At 31.9% G+C, this 20,193-nt stretch overlaps 1 protein-coding gene across 2 annotated transcripts in view; it reads right to left on the reverse strand.

Moving 5' to 3' along the window:
• Positions 1 to 20,193, reverse strand: part of LOC107447560 (band 4.1-like protein 4) — an 85,137-nt gene that overhangs the window by 11,226 nt on the left and 53,718 nt on the right. Inside the window, exons 11-19 of one of the 2 annotated variants that reach the window (XM_087167579.1) lie at positions 18,421 to 18,492; positions 15,041 to 15,162; positions 14,871 to 14,955; positions 13,789 to 13,887; positions 12,319 to 12,450; positions 6,498 to 6,599; positions 3,503 to 3,568; positions 608 to 694; positions 486 to 530 (exon numbers count right to left, since the gene is read on the reverse strand). In XM_087167579.1, the coding sequence (XP_087023705.1) occupies positions 486 to 530; positions 608 to 694; positions 3,503 to 3,568; positions 6,498 to 6,599; positions 12,319 to 12,450; positions 13,789 to 13,887; positions 14,871 to 14,955; positions 15,041 to 15,162; positions 18,421 to 18,492 (810 nt within the window). Of the gene's footprint in view, positions 1 to 485; positions 531 to 607; positions 698 to 3,502; positions 3,569 to 6,497; positions 6,600 to 12,318; positions 12,451 to 13,788; positions 13,888 to 14,870; positions 14,956 to 15,040; positions 15,163 to 18,420; positions 18,493 to 20,193 lie in introns of both variants that reach the window. The other variant, XM_087167578.1, reaches the window with a different exon arrangement.

Here is a 20,193-nt window from a genome sequence, read left to right on the forward strand (position 1 = left end):
GATGAAATTTCTAAAACTGATATCTCTTTAAAAAGGTTAAAATTTTGACTATAATTAAGTCTATTAAAAATAGAAATAAATTAATTGCAATGGAAAAACCTGCATAAACAAATAAATTCTAGTAAAACAAATAAATTCGTGATATAAATCAAAAATCTTTAAATAAATTCGTAACATATAAATTCGTGAAAAAAAGCGCTTTCGACAAAATACTAAAATAGAGATCTATCGACAAAGACTACTCACTTCTGCCTAGCTTATGCTCTCTCTGGTTATTTCAGTTTCCTTTCTTAAAAGCGCTATATTTTGAGTCATCTCAGCTAGATTTGGCATGCGACATTTTTAGCTGCAATCATTGGTCGATTTTCAAGCGTTGCCATTCGGGGAGTTGTAATGAGGCTTTTTTTTTGTCGCCGTGTAAGAGAAATATATATATCGATAGTTAAAATAAAACAATCAAGTAAGGATAGTTAATTTATTCTTACCCGCTTTTCCTATTTGAAAGATCTCTAACAACAGCATTTTGTAACCTAGATAAAGAAAACATGTTATCAATATATATTGTTATCATTATATAACCATAACATTTACATGAAGACTACTTCACCTTTCTTTTTCACGCTGTTGTTTTTGAACTTGTTTCCATTGGGATTCAGAATTCACTAAATGATAACTATTCTCTCTTCTTCTGCTGCTGCTGCAAAAGATCACATCATATAGAATCTCAGAACATCATCTCAATACAAAAATTTCGTCAGGGTTTCCCAAATTTTTTCGACAAAGGACCCTTTTCGCGGGATAATATTCAGGAAGGATCCCTGTGTATTATCCCAATAAGCGATCTACCTTACATAACCGTGTAGGTACTTTGCGGATCGATAGGTGGCGCCACTAAAATTTACAGTCGTGTATCTTTTTTTCATAGAATATACTGTTTGAAAAAACTACTTTATTAAATTTTATACTTATTAATTGTATATTGACAAGTGAGCTAATGAGATTAATTGTTTTAGTATTATTTATTAATATAACTAAAAGAGACGTAGTTACAAATCTTTAAGCAATAAACGACAACTAACAATTCAACTTTACGCTTATTAACATGTTGCAGCTATTTTGAATACATTGTATGCTTGTTTACAGTTAAAAAGTAAACAATTTTAACAATTATTTAATTTTTTTTTTTTTTACATTTTATAAAGTTCATTATAAGTAAATATTTTCATTTTTCGCTAATACAAAAAGTAAATTAGAGAAAGTAATAATTCATTTGTTATTAATTTGATACATACACTTGCTATAAGCTTATAATTTATATTGAATTTTAAAGCAATATAATAGTGTTCTAATAAGCAGAATCTGAAATTGGTAGCTACGAATGTGGGTTTATAGCAAGAAAATCTACTATTGACCAAATCTTCTGTTTGCTTCAGACTTTTAAAAAATCAATTTGTATTGACACTCACACTCATTTATTATTTTTAAATCAGCGTTTGATAGTATGAATAGAAAGCATTTATTGGAAAAGCCTTTACTCTTCAGAGGTAGCTTCAAAATGTATGGGATTGCAGTAAATAATACCGAAACCAACACTATGCCAGTACAATAAAACACATTATGAATATGTACTCAATCATTTAAAAATTGACCATCATGAATTTTAAACTGTACCTGGTTTTAAATACCTTGGATCTTTCTTCTTCTTCTTCTCATTGGCACGACAGCCCAGGATGGGCCTTGGCCTTCTCAACAAGCCTATGCCAAGACATTCTTCCCTTAACCAAGGTTCTCCAGTTAATTATCTTTAAAATTTGTAGGTCCTTTTCAAGGCAGTCTAAAAATCTTAGGTTTGGTCGTCCTCTTTTTCTTGTACCTGTTGGCCTGGCACAGAAAACTTTTTTGGTTGTCCTGCTATCCTCCATTCTTATAATGTGGCCTGCCCATTTAATCCTTTGAATTTTGATAAATTTAATGACATCAGGTTCTTTATATGCTTTGTAGAGTTCCGTATTTGATCTTCTAAACCAGGTACCGTTTTTACTTATTCCACCAAAAATGCTTCGCAGTATTTTTCTCTCAAAACTAGCTATCATATTTTCATCTCCACGGGTCATTGTCCAGGTCTCACATGACCTTGGATCTTTGGTTAACACCAAAACAACATCACCTCTGAAAACCCAACTCTTATCATATAGGGCAAAAAAAAGTTTTTTGGGCGTAGCACCTTATTGAGTGCTCACTTTTTCATTAAAAAGTAGTTCTCTTTTACTCTCATTAAAAGAGTTCAGTTTCTAAACTCTCATTAGGCCAGTCCTAATGTATGGTTCAAAAACCTAGTTATGTATGGGAGGTGCAAAAGAAAATGGTCTCTATTGAAGACGATTTAACGCAGAAGTCTATCGAATTTTTAAGGAGCCCGAAATCATCAAGGCTATTAAAACTGAAAGAATGAACTATGTTGCTCACACAGCCAGAATGAATGAGGAACCCAACAATGATGAGTACAGAAAATTTTTACGCCAAAGCCCTACACTTAATGCAAAAGAAGAAACCCAAAACAACGAATTTGTGGAATCAGATTTTAAAGTAATTTGTATAAAAGACTGGCAGTTCAGGTAAAAAAATAAGTTGTTCTGGGGTCCTTGAGAAATATTCAGCTAAATAGCTTGGCACACCACGGCTGCCATGCCAAATATGATGATGAATAATCAGAATGAACTGTTGTTAATTTTCAAATTGTGGCAAAAGTTTAAAAAAAAAGACTATCAATTGATAGGGATTGAGATTTATTTTATTGGCAATGCTTGCAAAGAATGCCCCATCGTACTGTTGATTACGTAATTACAGAGTCTTAACTTCCATGATTCAAAGTCCAACATCGGACTGTTGACAGGAATGTTTTTTTTTTTTTTACGATCGCTATAAAATTGTTTTTGATCTTATTTTAAAATTCAATGAATGGTTCAGACAGAACAATTTGATCTGCGCGGGATCATCTTAAACCAGTACAGAAATTACCATAGCTCAAAATAATATTTATATATTTTTTTTATTTCCAATGTCCACTGTATTAACATTCGTTAATTTAGGCATTTACAGGGCAGATTTGTTGGCCACTTTTTCAGTAGCACCACATTAGGTGGGCCAACGTTGCTCCCACAGTAAGAACAGATAGAGAATTAGAAAATATCCATACCTTGCTCGGAGTTAGAACCCAGAACCTTTCCAATGTAAGGCCAGTTTCCTGACCCCTACACAGTTCGGTCGGCCTCAAAATGATAATAATAATAAATCGTACATAACTGATCCAGATTTGAATCCCAGCTATCTGATAGCGTTTGTATAAAACAATCCCGTTAGAAACAAAGCTGTTTCGAGACTTAGTACGTTTAAATGTAGTTAGGCTAAATCCAATAGTAAGTATTTCAAAACAAAGTGCAATTTTTTTGTTGTTGACAGTATGTGATAAAATTGTTTGATTATTTAACGAAGACAATATTACCTGTGCTTTCTCCTCCTGCTCCTGTGATGGGAATCAGAATCGCTCCCACTCTCTCGACTATGATGCCTGGAAAAAAATTAATTCAGTTGATATTTTTTTAAAAATCTTTTATTTTAAACTACTTAAATATCCGTACTTCATACCAAGCAAAGAAAAAATAATACTGGGGAACAAATTTTTGCGTTGTTTGTTCCATGAGATTTTTTTTAACATATCTTAGATACTTTCGTATTGCTGATTTTAAATATGCCTCCAAACTACAGATTTTTTAAAAAATGACATTTTTTTGTCGATATGTACATGTTTAATAAAGCTATATATTGAAAAGGGTTGCATAAATGTTGCGACAAACTTCTAGGGGAGTTAGGGCACAATATCAGGATTAAAATTGCATAACTCAAGACCGAAAATGTTGTCAAAAGCAGCTAGGGGCACTTCCCCATTATGAACTATTTCTTCGTGTGCTTCTGAACAGGTCATAATAGCTAAGAGCTCCTAGTCGCGTACGACGACATCTCCGATCATGGGTTCCTGCGCAATTTTAATCCTGATGTTGTGACCTTAATTCCCTAGATTCAATATTTATGCGACCCCTTTCAATATATAACGTTTTTAAATTGTATATTTAGACAAAATGTAGACTGAAAACGTCATTTAAAAAATGCAGCTTTTGGAGAAAAAATAATTTTAGATATAAATCCCCGCACCCGAATCAGGCAAAATCAAGTATTTTTTAATGCAACAATGTTCCTCAATGTATTCAATGATTCGGTTGTAATTAAGCTACGCAAGCATGTACAAAACTGAAAAACACACGCACACGACACAATTTAAAATAATAAATTTTTTTTTTATTATTATTATTGATATTTCACGATGATTTCTCATTGGATTAAGCATACAACATGTTTAACTCCTCGAAAAAAAGAGAAAATATATTCCAGTATCATTCGATACTGACAACCGCGCTTTTGATATGGGTTATAATAAGGCCGACTCATCATCTATTTTTGGAGCGAAGAGCTAACATGAGCACAATACTAACATAACGTTAACTTGCGAACTTGTTTGCTCCAATATTGCTTGATAGGTCAGCTCTGATAGTATAGGAGCCTTAGGCTATAAAGTCTAAAAATAATAAAAAAATAACGGGCTAGCAAAAGCATGAATAAAATAAACTAAGCACATAAGGAGATAAACAATAAAATAAAAGCAGACGATAAAATTAGAAGATTTTTTTATAGAACAACAGAGAGTTGCTGATTTTTTAGAGATTAGTTTTTGTTGTGGAATTTGAGTTTTCATATATCACTTTTTCTAGTTTGTTTTTTAAGATTTAACTATCCCGCTACCGGTACTTTATATTTGTCGCTGTATTTGTTGCGGTGTGAAATAAATGTTTTTTTAACAAAACAAAGAACTGTTTCGTAATATAGCTTGATACGTTACAGGCAACGCATACAACATGTATCAGCATCAGGTAATTTTCCCATAATTTTTTATTCCTTAAGTACTTAATTTTAATAATTTTGCGAATTTCAATAATAATTTTTGTACCGTTTATTTAATTTAGATTTTTGGAAACACGTTTCATAAGCGTAACTAAAAAAAAAAAAATACAGATGGTTTCAGATACCTCAAAAAAATTTATTCTGCCACGTCAAACGGAGACGGGTTGGACAAAATAATAGAAACACTTCGATATTAAAACATTTTTTGATATTTCTCAAAAAACACTTAGAGAATCAATTTATAAATTTAGCAGTAATCGTCGGATTTCTCATACATATCAATGAGGTTTAAAGCTTTTCAAGCTTTAAGGGACCGACAATAAATTACAAATGGAAAAAATGTTTTTGAACAACCTAGGCCATAAAATGTAGCAATAAATTTGCAACTCATTACTATTATTTTGGTTATTATATTGAACAATTGCACAAAATTTCGTAAACCTAGCTTAAATATTTGTGGAGATAAGGACATTTTATATAAAGAAACTATTTTTTGTCTTACGTGCTTCTGCTGTAACTTTGAAAATATTCAATAAACTTAAACGAAACTTTTGTATCAATTTAAAATTGATTACAAAAGTATTGTTTTAAAATTTGAGACAAATTCGTTAAAAACTGCGCAAGATATGAGTACCGCAAGGTATGAGTTCCTTAATACTGCGCATGTGCGAAAAGAGTTCTTAATATTGTAATAAATCGCATTTGGCAATTAATAAAACAAGTACGATTTGAATATCTTAAAAATTTCCTAAGTAAATTTTTTGCTCTTTAAAAGAAAGCTCAAAATAATAAGGTTTTTTTTTTTTCTTCAAAAATTTTATTTTGGCAAAACAACGTTTATTAAAAAATGATAATATCCTTCTAATATTGGTCCGGGCAACAAAGTTTGATGGTATAAGGAAAGAAAAGATGCGAAAGAAAGGATACTTTTATGGAGGATGATCCCCAACAATGATGGTGTCATTTTTAATAAATCTTGTTTAATTGTATAAAAAGAAATTTGTGGGATTTAAAACAACAGAAATAAGTGATCTCTATTAAGATTTTCTGTAAAAGGTTCTGCTTTTTAAGAATTATTGTAAAATCAACCCATAATTTTCTAAATCTAAAATTACCGGAGAATCGAGATCATTTCACCAGGGTTCTATTTTTGCAAATGTGTGAAAGTAAGGTTCTGGTTTGTTGGAAAGGGAAAAAAAATACAAAAACCATAACTTTTACGGAGTTGCAGTTTAAAAATTATAAACCCATATCTTTATCGACTTCCTTTTTCAAAAGAAGAATTTTGCGTGTGGGGGTGCATTTTTAAATTTAAAAAAATAAATAAATGAAAAAATATTGGTAATTTTTTTCTAAGGAATTTTTTTTGTAAAGTATCTGTTATTAACGAGAAAACACAAGTTCTGTAACGGATTCAAATTCCTCCCAAAATGACCCCTTTAATGTCATTATATTATTACTTAATATTGTAAAACCTTGCCTACCTTGCTTTTCTGTGAGAAGTTCCGTTCTTTGAAGATCTGGAACCTCTTGATGATTTTGATATCTCACTTTCATTGTCTGAACTTCTTTTACTCCGGTGGTGACTGAAAGAAAATTGACATGTTGACAATTGACATATTGGCATGCCTTAAAGAATATAACCTTGAGAACTTTTCCCGGATTTCAGAATTCTCAGATTCTGCATGCGAACAGTTCCTTCTTCACACATTTTCATATATCCTTGCTGAGAAACCCTCTGATGAAAGTTATAGTTCCTACAATAATACACCCCACCATCTCAACACCAGGTGTACAAAGTGTCCCGCAGAGGAGTGACTGATTTCAAAATTAAAAGTATCGGAAACAAAGGGTAATAGAGGAACGAAACAAACGGTATGTCTATTGTTGAAGCTGTAAAATATTATACAACAAGGTGAATATAGTTACAAAAGTTTCGAACAGATGGCACTGCAAGCCAACGATGCCCAGATCTATTAATTCTAGCAGGGCTCGAAAAAACACAGAAATTTTACCCGTCCCCGAGGACGGCTTGTTCAACAATGCACCCGTCCTCCGTTGAAACTAACCCGTCGCTTTTAAATAAATAAAAATATAATTTTCTCCTATTTATTACAAACATTTATATAAATTGTACAATGAATTAGTCGTTACTAGGATTACATTATACAGTAATAAAAGAAATACTAGGTTACTAATAGTAACCTAGTATTTCTTTTATGAAATAATTTAAATGACAAGGGTCAAGTTATCCGAGGGTACTGCGCTTTTTAAATGAATCAAATATGACGTTTGCCAGTTCCACAATCAAGCCAATGATTTACAGAGGTTTCTGAACAGAAATCTGAAAGGGGTTTTTCCCATTTAGGTAGATGTTCATAATTGCTTTTAAAGCTTCTTGTTTAAGACCAGTACGTATTGTGTTTTTTTGTAAGTTTATTGCTGCAAAGCCCCTTTCAACCGCTGCAGTACTCCCAGACAGAGAAAACATCAATATATGCGCAGTATGTTGCTGTATTGTGGGTCATTTTGCTGCCTTGTAACTTACAAGACTCTTATAAGATAACAAAAATTGAAAATGTATCACGATCATTAACGGGAAAATGGCCGTCCGGATTCGAGAAATTCGTTGTCCGCGGAGAATTTTTGCCCGTCGAGGACGGGCTGTTTTTCGAGCCCTGAATTCTAGCGTTAAAGGAGGTTGTGTCACACTGAATTAGGAGATTAAACCATGTATTCTACTGAACAACGTATGTTTTTGCTACAGTGCAGTAACATAATTTCCATCACAGATCAGATTACAGTTCTACGACATTTGTGTTTTTTTCAAAAACTCAGTAAAGTAATTTCAGTTTCAAAGTAATGCAACACATTTCAGTTACCGGAGATTGTGTACTTGATATTACGATCAGTAGTTTCCGCTGAAAATTTTTACAAGTCACTTACTCCCAGATATATCCACTTAACTTTAACAGGAGTGATACCTATAGGGGATGTACCATAATAACCACCATTAGTACTTAAATAGTGTACTTGTCAAAAATAGAGCAAAAATAAAATATACACATTAAGAATTGTACTAAGCCAGAAAAAAAAAATTCGTTATTGTAATCAAATGAATTGCAACTGAGGAATCTAGGCTCAAAGCATCAAAACTGGTTGAGAAGAGAGCAGAAGTTGAAAAATGATTATTTGAATCATTGGGCTATCAAATAATTTGAATTTCTCTTTTTTCACTAGTGATTTGATTAGTTTCATTATTCTTTTTGTTTTTTATTCCTTATATTAAATTAAAATTAAATATTAATTTGTGACTTCTAGCAAGCATACCTTTTTAATTTCATTTTTAAATAGAATTCTAACAATCGGTATTATGGGCGATTTTAAGAAAATACCCTTCAAGAATAGCTGCTTTCTCATCTCCATTAAATTTATATTTAAATTATTATTCTCTTGTGATATTACCAAAGTAAACAATGAATTTTTGCACTCTAATCAATTTTACCTCCATTATGAATTTGCCGCTCGCTATATTGCTATTTACATTACAAAAAAAAAAAAAAAAATTACATAGATACTTGTATTAAAAAACCGTTACGCAAAATATTTTGTTGTTCCCAGTAGCTTTTAGCTCTATATTATCAGATTAAGTAAAACATGTTTTTATAAGCTCATCCTATCAAAATAAAAGTCAATTATATTCATGAGTATCATTTGGCATAATGCTATTGCTCGAGGTCAACTCCTGAAAATCAAAAATTACCATAATCATTAATTTTCTGTGGTAGCTATCCCTTTCGGTGAGCCGTAAAAACCTATTCCCACAGTAATCTTAGTATAAATTAGTATATTTAGTAACTATTAAAACACCAATTAAAGCATCAATACCTATTACTAAAATTAATTTAGGATCTTTCATAACAATAATAATAAAGTGATTTTTTACTGTTTTTTTAGATAGATAAAGAATTTTCTCATTAATATATAGCATTTTAGCGAAAGATTTCTTATTTTCTCCTATGATCCATTTTATTAAGCATCATTGGTGTTAATAACAATTTGGAAATTCTTTTTTACAGTTCTATAACTTTCCGTTTTCTTGCAAGCTGATTTTTTCCATTAATTTATTTTTTCACTATAAGACTTTATTTCAATTTGTACCAATTACCAAAATTAATTCATTGTAATTCAAGTAACGATACTAATGTTTTTATAATCATTTTGAGCCACATGAATTAATATCGGTATTTATTTCGAAGGTCGTAAAGAAATTTCCAAGCTATTATTGACGCCAGTAATACTTAATTAAATGTGGTATTAAATACTTCTAATATTGCCGTTATAACTACTGTGGAAATGAGAGCCAGTTCTACAAAGGTGCATAATATTGGCTTTGTGTTAATAAATTTTTTACTTGCCCTCTGAAACGGATTAGTTCTATAATATCACCATTATACACATTCATGGCAGTTAATAGTTATCTTATTTTTATTACTTGCTATATATTCCGGTGCAACTTCATACTATTAGATTTACTGTAATCTGAGTTAGAAGTTCAAGAAAGAATAACCTAGCGTATAATCATTTAGATTATGATATTCAGAATTTATCAAAATTTTTCCATAACTCAATTCTATTCCATTAGTTCTTGTTGAGTTTCCACTAATTAATTTCAGCGAAACGTTCTTTAAAAACATAGTCATCAATAAAAAAAATAGAAAAAACATATGATTTCCCATACCTTTTGAAATATTAATTTGGTGACGTCATCCCCATACGTTACAGAGTTATTAATGTTGATTTTACTTGTGATAACCTAACACAAGAAAACTAAACACGGGAAACCTAAGAAAAATAATTCATAACAAAGTGCGATAAAACTAATATTAGATTGTTCAGAGCTGGAAGCTTTGCTTTGTTGGAAGTTTGCTTTGTTTGATATTTATCAAATCATATAGAAAATTCTACCTTTGGGATGCAGTACGCAAACCAGGGGTCGAAGATGTTTTAAAGCAGGCCGTAAGGTCCACCATGTCCCCGAACGTATTTACACCAAATTATTTAACATTATGCAGTTTGACATGTTGGCGAATCTTTCAACGATATGTAAATAAATTAATTTTTGTTTATAACGAAAATTCAAAAATTGTTTTTGGCTATAAGTAACTTTGAAAAATGAGTTTTATGTACAAAAGAAGCTTGATTCCCCATATTGTTTACGAAGATATGGCGAAATATTTACAATATCGCCTAGCGTATTTTCTGAAAAATAAAAGCAACGATGCGTATAATATCAAAAGTGAAAAAACCCAATATCTTTTCGAATTTCTCTTAACACTTGACCCAGCAGTTTTCTTGTCTTCCGGATTGGGTTCAAAATTACAAGGCTGCGGAATAGAACATCCGTAGTCGTAAAACTAAAGTAGGGTCAGCTGTTCAACGACGGTTATAATATAAAATAAAATATATTTTTCGGAATTGTGGGAAAAAGTAAGAATCTTAAAAATTTAAGATACACACGAATGTGGAAAAAGTGAAGGATTCACTTTGTACGTACACATACATTAGGGGGACCGGAAAGTAATGTCGTTTCGGCGCATTAAATATTCGTTAGTCTTAAAAAGCAATTCCTTTTTTTTTCGATCCATTTTGATTGATTTTCGATCCGGCATTGAAAGATTGTTGCTAACGAGGGTGAATACATTATAGATTAAAAATAAGGTTTTGATAACAAACATAAAAAAGAGGCGACATTACTTTGCGGTTCACCTAATGAATTAGTGTTTAGATCATGTCTAGACTTTGAATTTCCTAATTGTATTCTTAAAAAAAAACTAAAATAAAAAAACTAACTGGTAGAATGGTAAGTGTTTTTGCTACAGGTCAGTGGTCACCAATTATTAGGTTCTCATGGACCACCAAATAGAAAACATTTAAGCTTGCGCAAACTACTGTTTCATTTTTTTGGACGAAGATGAAAGTTTCGTAACTGAAAAGAGTGGGTTTTAAGTGTTTTCCTCAAAAGCAAAATTGACGTGTTTTAAGCGATTTTTAAATTTTTTTTCTAATTAAATGCTTTTCTAGAAGACACGTTTTCAGTTAAGCACAATGTTTGCTTTCAATGAAATTTTATTTAACATGTCAACCAAAATGAGACAGAAAAGTTAAGTGATGATAATTGTTAATTAAAGTTTCTTTAATAATAACATTAAGTTCATTAACAATTGCTTCGTGGAACTAAAAAGTTCTCTCACGGATCGCGCAATTGTCCACGTATAAAGATGGCTTGAGATACTGTAGATCAGTGTTCCCCAACCTTTTTATCACCGTGGACCTGTCAAAGTTTAATAATTTTACCGCGGCCCGCTGGGGGGGGGGGGCGTTGATTGTTTACATTCTAGATTATTTTAATTTACTAATTTTAATTTAATTGTATTTAAACATGCCATCAAAATAAAATACAGTTGCACCAAAATATAAATATAAAGTGATTTAACATTTTAGCTTACTAGAACCTTAAACCAATGAGAACCCTGAGCTTGTTTCTTTGCAGTGAGACGGTTCCATCTGGGGGTAATCGGAGACAATGATACATTACAAACATTAAAAAATTTATGTCACTACCTTCGGGGGCCACTTTTTTTTCAATAAATAAAATTTTAATGGAACACAGATATTTTTAATTTGTGGTTTAAACCTAGGAATTTAAATTCCATTTCAATGGAATGGGCGGCCCGGTACCATTTGATCAACGGACCGGTACCGGTCAGCGGACCGGGGGTTGGGGAACACTGCTGTAGATGACTTGAGATTAAAAAGACAATAGAAATAAATTGTGATATTTATAATTATTCTTTTCAGAAAAAATGTAACTTGTAGAAATTTAATTGGCGAACACATTTTTAGTTTTATACTTTAAAGAAGCCTAGATTTGTTAATTTATGAAGACTTTTTTAGTTTTATTCTTTGTGTAAAAAAGTGAAGCGTAGACGTAATAACGAAAGAAGACGATTTGAGTTTTATTCCTCACTGAAAAAAAGCAAAGCAAAAATTCGTTATTTGATGAAGATCTTCTGAGTTTTATTCTAGGAAGAAAATGTAAAGCTTAGAATCCATGAAGACTCTTGAAGAATTCTTCTTAGACGAATAAAAAGCAAAGTATAAAATTGTTAATTTTAAAATAAATTTAAAAAGACATTTCGAAGAAAAAGCATAGGTAATTATAAATTGTTGAAGACATGAGTTTTATTCTTGGGAATCATCATTTTCAACCTCATGACAATAAAACAAAATTTTGATTCTTACCGCCGCCTGTGCCGAGAGTCAGTGCTCGTTTGACTGTCTACGGAACTAGATCGCCTGTGATGAGATTTGTGAACTGATCTTCTGCTGCTGCCACGGGACGATGCCAGAGATTGCCTACTGGAAAACAATCCTCTGCAAGGATCAAGAGTTAATTACATTAGAGAAATGAAAGAAAGGATTTGTTATAATTTAAAATACCAAATCCTTTTACAGAGTACAACAAAATGTAATGCACAATGAATAAAATATATTTTAAAAAAATCTTTGATCTTGAAATTTTGATACAAATATTAAAAAAAACAGCTATTTTCCGCAATTATAAACACAGTTTCAGATAAATACCTCTTTCGTTAAAAAAAAAAAAAAAAAAAAAAGTCGTAAGACTTCCAGGTTACTACTCTCGACTGAGTTTCACGTCTAAAAAGTTAGGAAAAAAAAAAGTCGTAAGACTTCCAGGTTACTACTCCCGACTGAGTTTTACGTCTAAAAAGCTAGGAAAAACTCGCCATCCAATATTATTATACTTGTAGTGTTTTTAATATAACGTGTTCTTTTAATACAACTTTAAACGAAACAAGCAGCAAATGAATTCGGAAGACTTTGCAAGCTTGCTATGATGTTACGACAACCTCCTTTCACATTTTAATGCTAAAACTGATGGAACTGGTTTGTGGGCAACTTTTGTAACTAATTTCAAAAATTCTGTATACAATTTTTACGAGCTTCGCGACAAACATATTGTTAGTTTAACTTCTCTATCATCTTTTGTTTCCGAGATTTTTAATTTTGAAAACAGTCAGTCCCTATCGTTGGACACCCTTATTAAAAATCTGCTACTTTCACAGGCTTGTAACTAGACGAATGTACAATGTACAAAAGATTATTTTCTTGTTAACTATTTATTTTGTTTAAATAGTCTTTTAATGATGTTTGAATCCTTAATACTCCAGTTGAAAAACCTATTTTTCTGCCTATATTGAGGGTTGAAAAATTTTGGAAATGGGGATTTCTTTGCTTATGATACAAATTTTTAAAAATCTTAATCTAACCTTCATAACACGATTAAATATAGGAAGAGTTGTTGCTATCACAACTAAAAAATTTAGTTAAATAGCGATTTTAAATGAGATTTGGGAACAGTATTACGATTACATTCCAGCAAGTCTTTAAACAAAGATTTATATTCCAAGTAAAAAAATTTTTCAATAAATTAAATCCACAAAAATTCATTTCATTAAGTTCTTTAAAAAAAAATCTATGAATTATTAATGACTGTTAATTAAAGTTGCATCTAGCAAGGAATATTGTATTAAAAGATAAAGCAGGCAAATTTTCCAAATCAAATATCTCAAGATAAAATAGCGATAGAAGAATTTAAATTTTTTTTGTAAGCTAGAGGGATAATATTTTATTCTTAGTTAGAGATATTTTAATGTTGTAAGTGAAAACCATATCATATAATTTTGTTACCTGTGGTTAGGATCTTCCCACGGATTTACATCATTTGCTTGCTGCTGATGTGCAGCTGAAAGGCCAGCTGGAGTAGATACTGATCTGTACAGAGGAACACTTAAAAAAAAGAAGAAAGAAACATTCATATACATTAGAAGTTCCCTTGTCTTCTGGATTGGGTTCAAAATTACAAAGTTACTGAGTTACACATAAGTAGTCGTAAACCCAAAGTTGGGTCAGCTGTTCAACGACGGTTATTAAATTAAATTAAATTATTTCATGTAGAGCCGTGATGGCTATGGGGATGGAGTGTTCACCCTCCAAGGAGGTGAAACGGGTTCGAAACCCAGCAATGACCCCGAAATCAACAACCGACTAGCACCGACCACAGTGCTGACGTAAAAAATCTTCAATATCAGACTGATCATGGGTTAGAAATGATTTGCCGTCGGGCTAAAAATGGGTAGTTTTCCTCTCCATATAACGCAAATGCTGATTAGTTCTATCAAAAAGTCCTCCACGAGAGCAAATTTCTCCAGGGGATAGAGCGTTCACCTTCCAATGAGGCGAACCGAATTAGAATCCCAGTCGATACGAATTCCGCATCCGGGTTGCACCGACCACAGTGCTGACGTGAAATATCCTCAGTGGTAGACGGATCATGGGTTAGAGTCCCTTTGCCGTCAGGCTATCCGTGGGAGGTTCTCGTGATCTTCCTCTCCATGTAACACAAATGCGGGTTAGCTCCATCAAAAAAGTCCACCACGAAGACAAATTTCTCCCAATACTCGAGCCAAGAGTTCCCTTGTCTTCTGGATTGGGTTCAAAACTGCAAACCCCCATAAGTTTAATCAGGCAGCTATATTTGTTTTACTGTTTTCAGTCCCGCCTTCTTAACTTGTATTTAAACTGATTTCGAAAGCGTTTTTCTCTCTTCCTTAAGTGTTAACTTGGAACCCTTGATGTATATACTTTTTAAATGCATTTCTGATCAAGATTTTTAGAAAATATATATTAAGGGTTGTCATAACGGAACACCCTTTATACCAACACAGAAAAAAAAAATAAAACTGAATTCATGGTTTGATCAAGCTACTTACGATGTGATTACTTGAACGAGTGCCATGTCGTCTTTAACATCATTCATTATATTCCGTTTGAAGATCTCCTTCTCCATCACGTCAGCTGCATTAAAATGAAATCAATTCGAACTAAATATTAAAGAATAAAAAGAAAAATAAGAAAATAAAAAAAGCTTTGTCTTCATTACCATCAGCTCCATCTGGTTCCCCTAGTCTTTTTTGAAATCGTCTGCTTGGAACTCTTACTATAGGAGGAGGAGGTCTTCTGATTTGCTTTGTTTCATTTCTAACTTGTTGCTCTGTTCGACCACTGTACAAAGAAATAATAACTTGCATATTATTTTCAGCCATTGGAAAGTAAACGAACGAATCGGTTTGTCATATGATGCGTAACGTTGGCAACAATAAGTTCTAAATATCTAAATTACCTACGAAGTGTTAGTCCATTGTAAGATATAGTTACCAAACCAATAACCACCTACCACCATAATAAATATAGTCAGAACAACGCTTCTTTTTTTTGGTGGAGGGGCTTTAAAACTTTTTAGGATTTCCTATACTAAGCTTATACTTCGTGGATTAATTCGAACTTATGGTTTCTATGTAAAAAGTTAGCTGAAACAAACTCTAGAATTCGGTCAGCCATAGTTGCCAAGTTAGTTAACTGTTCACTAGAAGCAACCAACACTAATTTTATATTAGCTGGTAGTCTATCAAGCCACAGTGATTTTAGTAAATCATCGTTGAAATGCTTTTCTGCTAAATCTCGCATTCGTTTTAACAGTAAGGATGGGCGCTGGACGCCAACTTCAACACCTTGTAATAAAGTTCGTAATTTAGAAGTTTCGCTCTCAGCATAGATTTCGATGAGTCGTGTCTTCAAAACGGAATATTGATTACTTCCAGGTGGACTGATAATCAAGTCTTGAATGGAATCCAAAATATGAGATTCAACGGCGGCAACAACATGATTAAATTTTGTGTCTTCTCTTGTAATGCCAGAAATTTCAAATTGGGCTTCGATTTGGGCAAACCACAATTTAGGATTATTCTTCCAAAAAGGTGGAGGTTTGACTGCTATTCGTGATATTTCCGATGCTGGTACTGCTTCTGAACTATTTTCTTCCGGCAATGGCATATTTTGAAGTATTCTGGAGAATTTCAATGGATAATTTTGATGTTGGTCAATTGCACATGTGAAGATTTCAATCCACAAATGTAACAGAGGCGCTAAATCCACACAAAAACCGGGTCACCACTTATCTTTGGCGAGAAATCGGTTGCGTTTATTATGAGTCTGCGTGTTCAGTTGAGACTGTCGCCAAAGATAAATAAAAAGGAGAAATGCTAAATTTAAACATAACTTTAATGAAAACTTAACAACAAAATTAAAAACGAACAAGAATAATCGAGCAAGTAATAACTGAAGAAAAACATTAAACAGATTGCGAAAAGAGAAAACGTAAAGTAAAGAAAAGAACAAAGTATCACGATGGTTTCGATGGTAACGAAGTTTCATGATGATCACATTTTATTTCTTGAACTTCAGTTCAGTTCAAAATAGGTGACAAAAAGTACTTTGAGCTTATGATGAAATTTTTAGGTTCGCCAGAGCATGAACTTCTCGAATCAAGTATGATGATTTTGCCACAGGCTGTTATCGTACGTTTTAAAGCAAAATTATGTTTCTGGATGTTTACCTTGAAAGCGCTGCTATTTCTGAAAGAAACAGGTTTGTTTTCAGAAATCTGAAGTTTATCTAATGCAAAGAATTCATAGTTTTTTAAGATTACAGAACATTTTTTTTTTAAAAAGTTGTTGAAGAAGCCCATTTAGTATCAATTACACTGGATTAATTAACACTGTAAACTTAACTTTTTAGGTTATTTGCGAGGTAGCACTTCTTTGTCATACCTTATCTCCCAAAATTCTTGCATTAATTTTACTACAGTCAAACCTCAATATCACAAATTCAATAAATAATAATAACGCATTGGTATTAATAATAACTGCTTCGGCATTTCAAAAGTTACATATCCCAAATTTACTTTAAAATAAGTTACTTTAAACAATGTTATTGCCTTCATTTGAATTTATATTTTACTGAAATTTTTTTGTCGCGTCAGCTTCTGATATACACCAAAGAGCCATTGCATTATGACCACCGTGCTAATAACATGTAGGACCACCTTTAGCCATCAAAACTGTCAGCACCCGCCGTGGCATTGATTCCACAAGGTGCTGATAGGTAGTCTGAGGTATCTGGTACCAAGCGCTCACCAACTGGTCCTGCAATTCCCTCACATTGCGAGGGGGTAGCGTGGCAGCATGAAATTGGTTTTCCAAGTAGGACCACAAATGCTCTATTGGATTAAGGTCAGGTGAATTTGGGGGCCAAGACATGACTTGAAAGTCACTGGAATGTTCCTCGAACCAATCCATGACGATTCGACCCTTAAGACATGGTGCATTATCCTGTTGGTGAACACCACCCCCCGCAGGAAACTCTGTTGCCATGAATGGGTGAACCTGGTCTGCAACTATGTTCAAGTAGCTTACAGACTTCAGGTATTGTTCTATGAGGATTATGGGTCCTACCTAATGTGCCCCATGAAAACATTGTTCCTGGGCGAGAAACCATGAAAACCTGGGTGAGCCCATTGTTATAGATGGAGGGTTGTCATAATGCAATGGCTCTTCGGTGTATCTTTAAATGCTATTATAACTTTTTTTCCCTCCCCTTTTACTATTTTTGATTCCCTCTAATTGCTACAAACTGTCACTAGTAATTATCGTCACTAGTAATTAACTTTTCATAAGTTACAGTTTTTATTAAATTCATGAAATTAGCAAATTTTTCTTTCGATGGACTGACTGTCTTATTTTTACACAGGTATCATAGTTCTTTTTATCTAAGAAATTTGGGAAATCAAGGGTCACTGAGAAATAAATAAAGGTGCGTTTTCCATTATCAGAATAGCCAATGCTGAAGTGATTTTTCATGATATCGAAAAAATCGTGTTATCAAAGTTTGCTACAATCCAGGTTCGACTGTTAATTTATTGGAAGAAAATGGTTATAGTTTTTTTTTAATAGTTTGATATTCAAAGATGATAAGTACATTTTTTTTTGCCTATTATATAGAAGTCAAAGGTAGGGAAATCTTATAAAACGTCATAGAATTTCTTCTCCTTTTTAATTTAGTCAGAAGGAAAATTAAAAAACAATTGGGATTTTGAAAGCATTTTCTTCCCAACTGCTTAATATCATTAAAAAATTTAAGTAAGAATTTCACAATTGTGTTACAAAAAATAGTACAGTACTAATGCATTGCGTTATTTTATGATTATCATATGCTACTGATGATGATTTTAATCATCAAATGCTGATATTTTTGTTACTGATATTTGCATATTATTATCCGATTTTTTTTAAAAGTTCCTTGGTAAATATTTAAAAGGAATTTTTTTTTCTAAAAATAACTAAACATACAACAACCATTATCAAGAAGAAGAAAACACTACAGTCATTAATTTAAAAGATAAAAATAAAGCAAATAAAAATAGACCTGTATCTGTATTTAGAACCCAGTCGAAATATTTGCATCGGATTTCCTGAAATGTCTTTCACTTGAGTAAGTCTGAAAAATAAAATAAAAAAGCAGTTATAGACTTTTAGAACGAGATAAAGTGTTTATAATTCCCACAATGATTATAATCATGCAGGGTGTTTGAAAAGTACTACTATAATGGTCTAATATCTCTAGCCATACACATCGGATCAAAAATAAAGAAATACACGTGCCAAATATTTCAGAAAAAAGTATTACGAATAATACCAAACTCGAACCTAAGCATGCCCCTAGTGCGTGGGTTGCAATTTCAAAATCGTTAAGAACCTTCCTTTTTTATGGCACAGTGAGAGTAAAAAATACCCTAATAATTGGATTTTCAGGTTTTGCATTTGTTCACAAATTGGGCTGTAGTTGACGAGATATGAAAGCGGTGTGAAAGAAAACGGGTTTGCAAAAAAAAAAAAAGGGAAAAATGAAAATGAACCTCGAAAAATAACCCGTCAGTGTCAAAATTAAAATTTGGCATGTTTTAAATCCTCCTATTCTATATAGTGGAGATCAGGCAGAATAATGACGCTCAAATTGAGGTCTGGGGGGGGGGGGTTGAGTTTGGTAATACAGTACAGAACCTTAGAGGAGTAATTTAGGTAGAGAGAACCAGTCCCCCATCGTTGCAAAGAACATCGTCACGTGATTCCTGGACGATTTTCCCTCCAGTAAACCCTCTCCCCATTCTTTTCCTATGGAGGTGAATTGATGAGCTGTGTTTTTAACTATAAAATTTTAAAAAAATGGTGGTATACTGCTGTGCATTTGGATGCAACAAAAAATTCATTAAAGTAGGACCTTTTACATTTCACAAGAAAGATTTTTATTCTTTTATATTCACTTATAAACATTTATTTTCTATTTATATGTTAGCACGTCAAGTTATGGAATGAATTTAATTGGTTTTTAACTAGCAAAATAGCAATTATTTTTTTATATTTTTATTTAAATTAATATATTATAATGTAGTTAACATTGATAGGCATTTTCATTACAATTAAATTTCATATTGATACAAATATTCTGATATTTTTACTCCTTTTCTGATAAAGCGCGTGCATCGAATTTGGCGCATTTCTTTCACGCCAATGTTTGCAAACAGATCGCTTTAATTTTCGCTCTGTAACTTTTATTGATGCATTAAAATAATTTTTTGTAATAATTTCAAGCGAATTTAATTACACATATATTAAATTATTTAATTATATATTTAATACATTTCATGCAAAAAATTATTTTTTGGATCAAAACTAAAATTATCTTTTAAAAATTCCGTTATTAAATAAAATTTATAAGCCGAAGAATATATTTCTTACTATTTTATTTTATAGGAAAAATTGTTTGGATATTCATATTTACTTAGGAAGCTTTATATTTATTACTGTACATTTATTATTGAGGAAAATATTAACTAGGTTATTATAGGTTCTATTATTAACAATAGGTCCTATTATTAAATAATTGTTATAGGATTATAAAAGGTGTGGCTATTTATTATTATCATTATATGAATTTAATTTTGATTTCGAGAAATAAAAAGGAAATAATTCTTTTTTTGAATATCAATTAATTTTTTAAATATAAAATTACAAGTAGCTGTCGAGAGCTATCAATGTTTCAAACAACTGGTAAACAGTATGTTCTTATATGGAATTTCGCAATACTTTTTTTTAAAATAAGATAAAGGGACAAATAACAAGACAAAAATTTGCTATTTTA

The sequence above is a fragment of the Parasteatoda tepidariorum genome, chromosome 7 (genome assembly GCF_982258835.1).
Source record: "Parasteatoda tepidariorum strain Cologne lab strain chromosome 7, Ptep-v5.0, whole genome shotgun sequence".
Taxonomy (NCBI): Eukaryota; Metazoa; Arthropoda; class Arachnida; order Araneae; family Theridiidae; genus Parasteatoda; species Parasteatoda tepidariorum.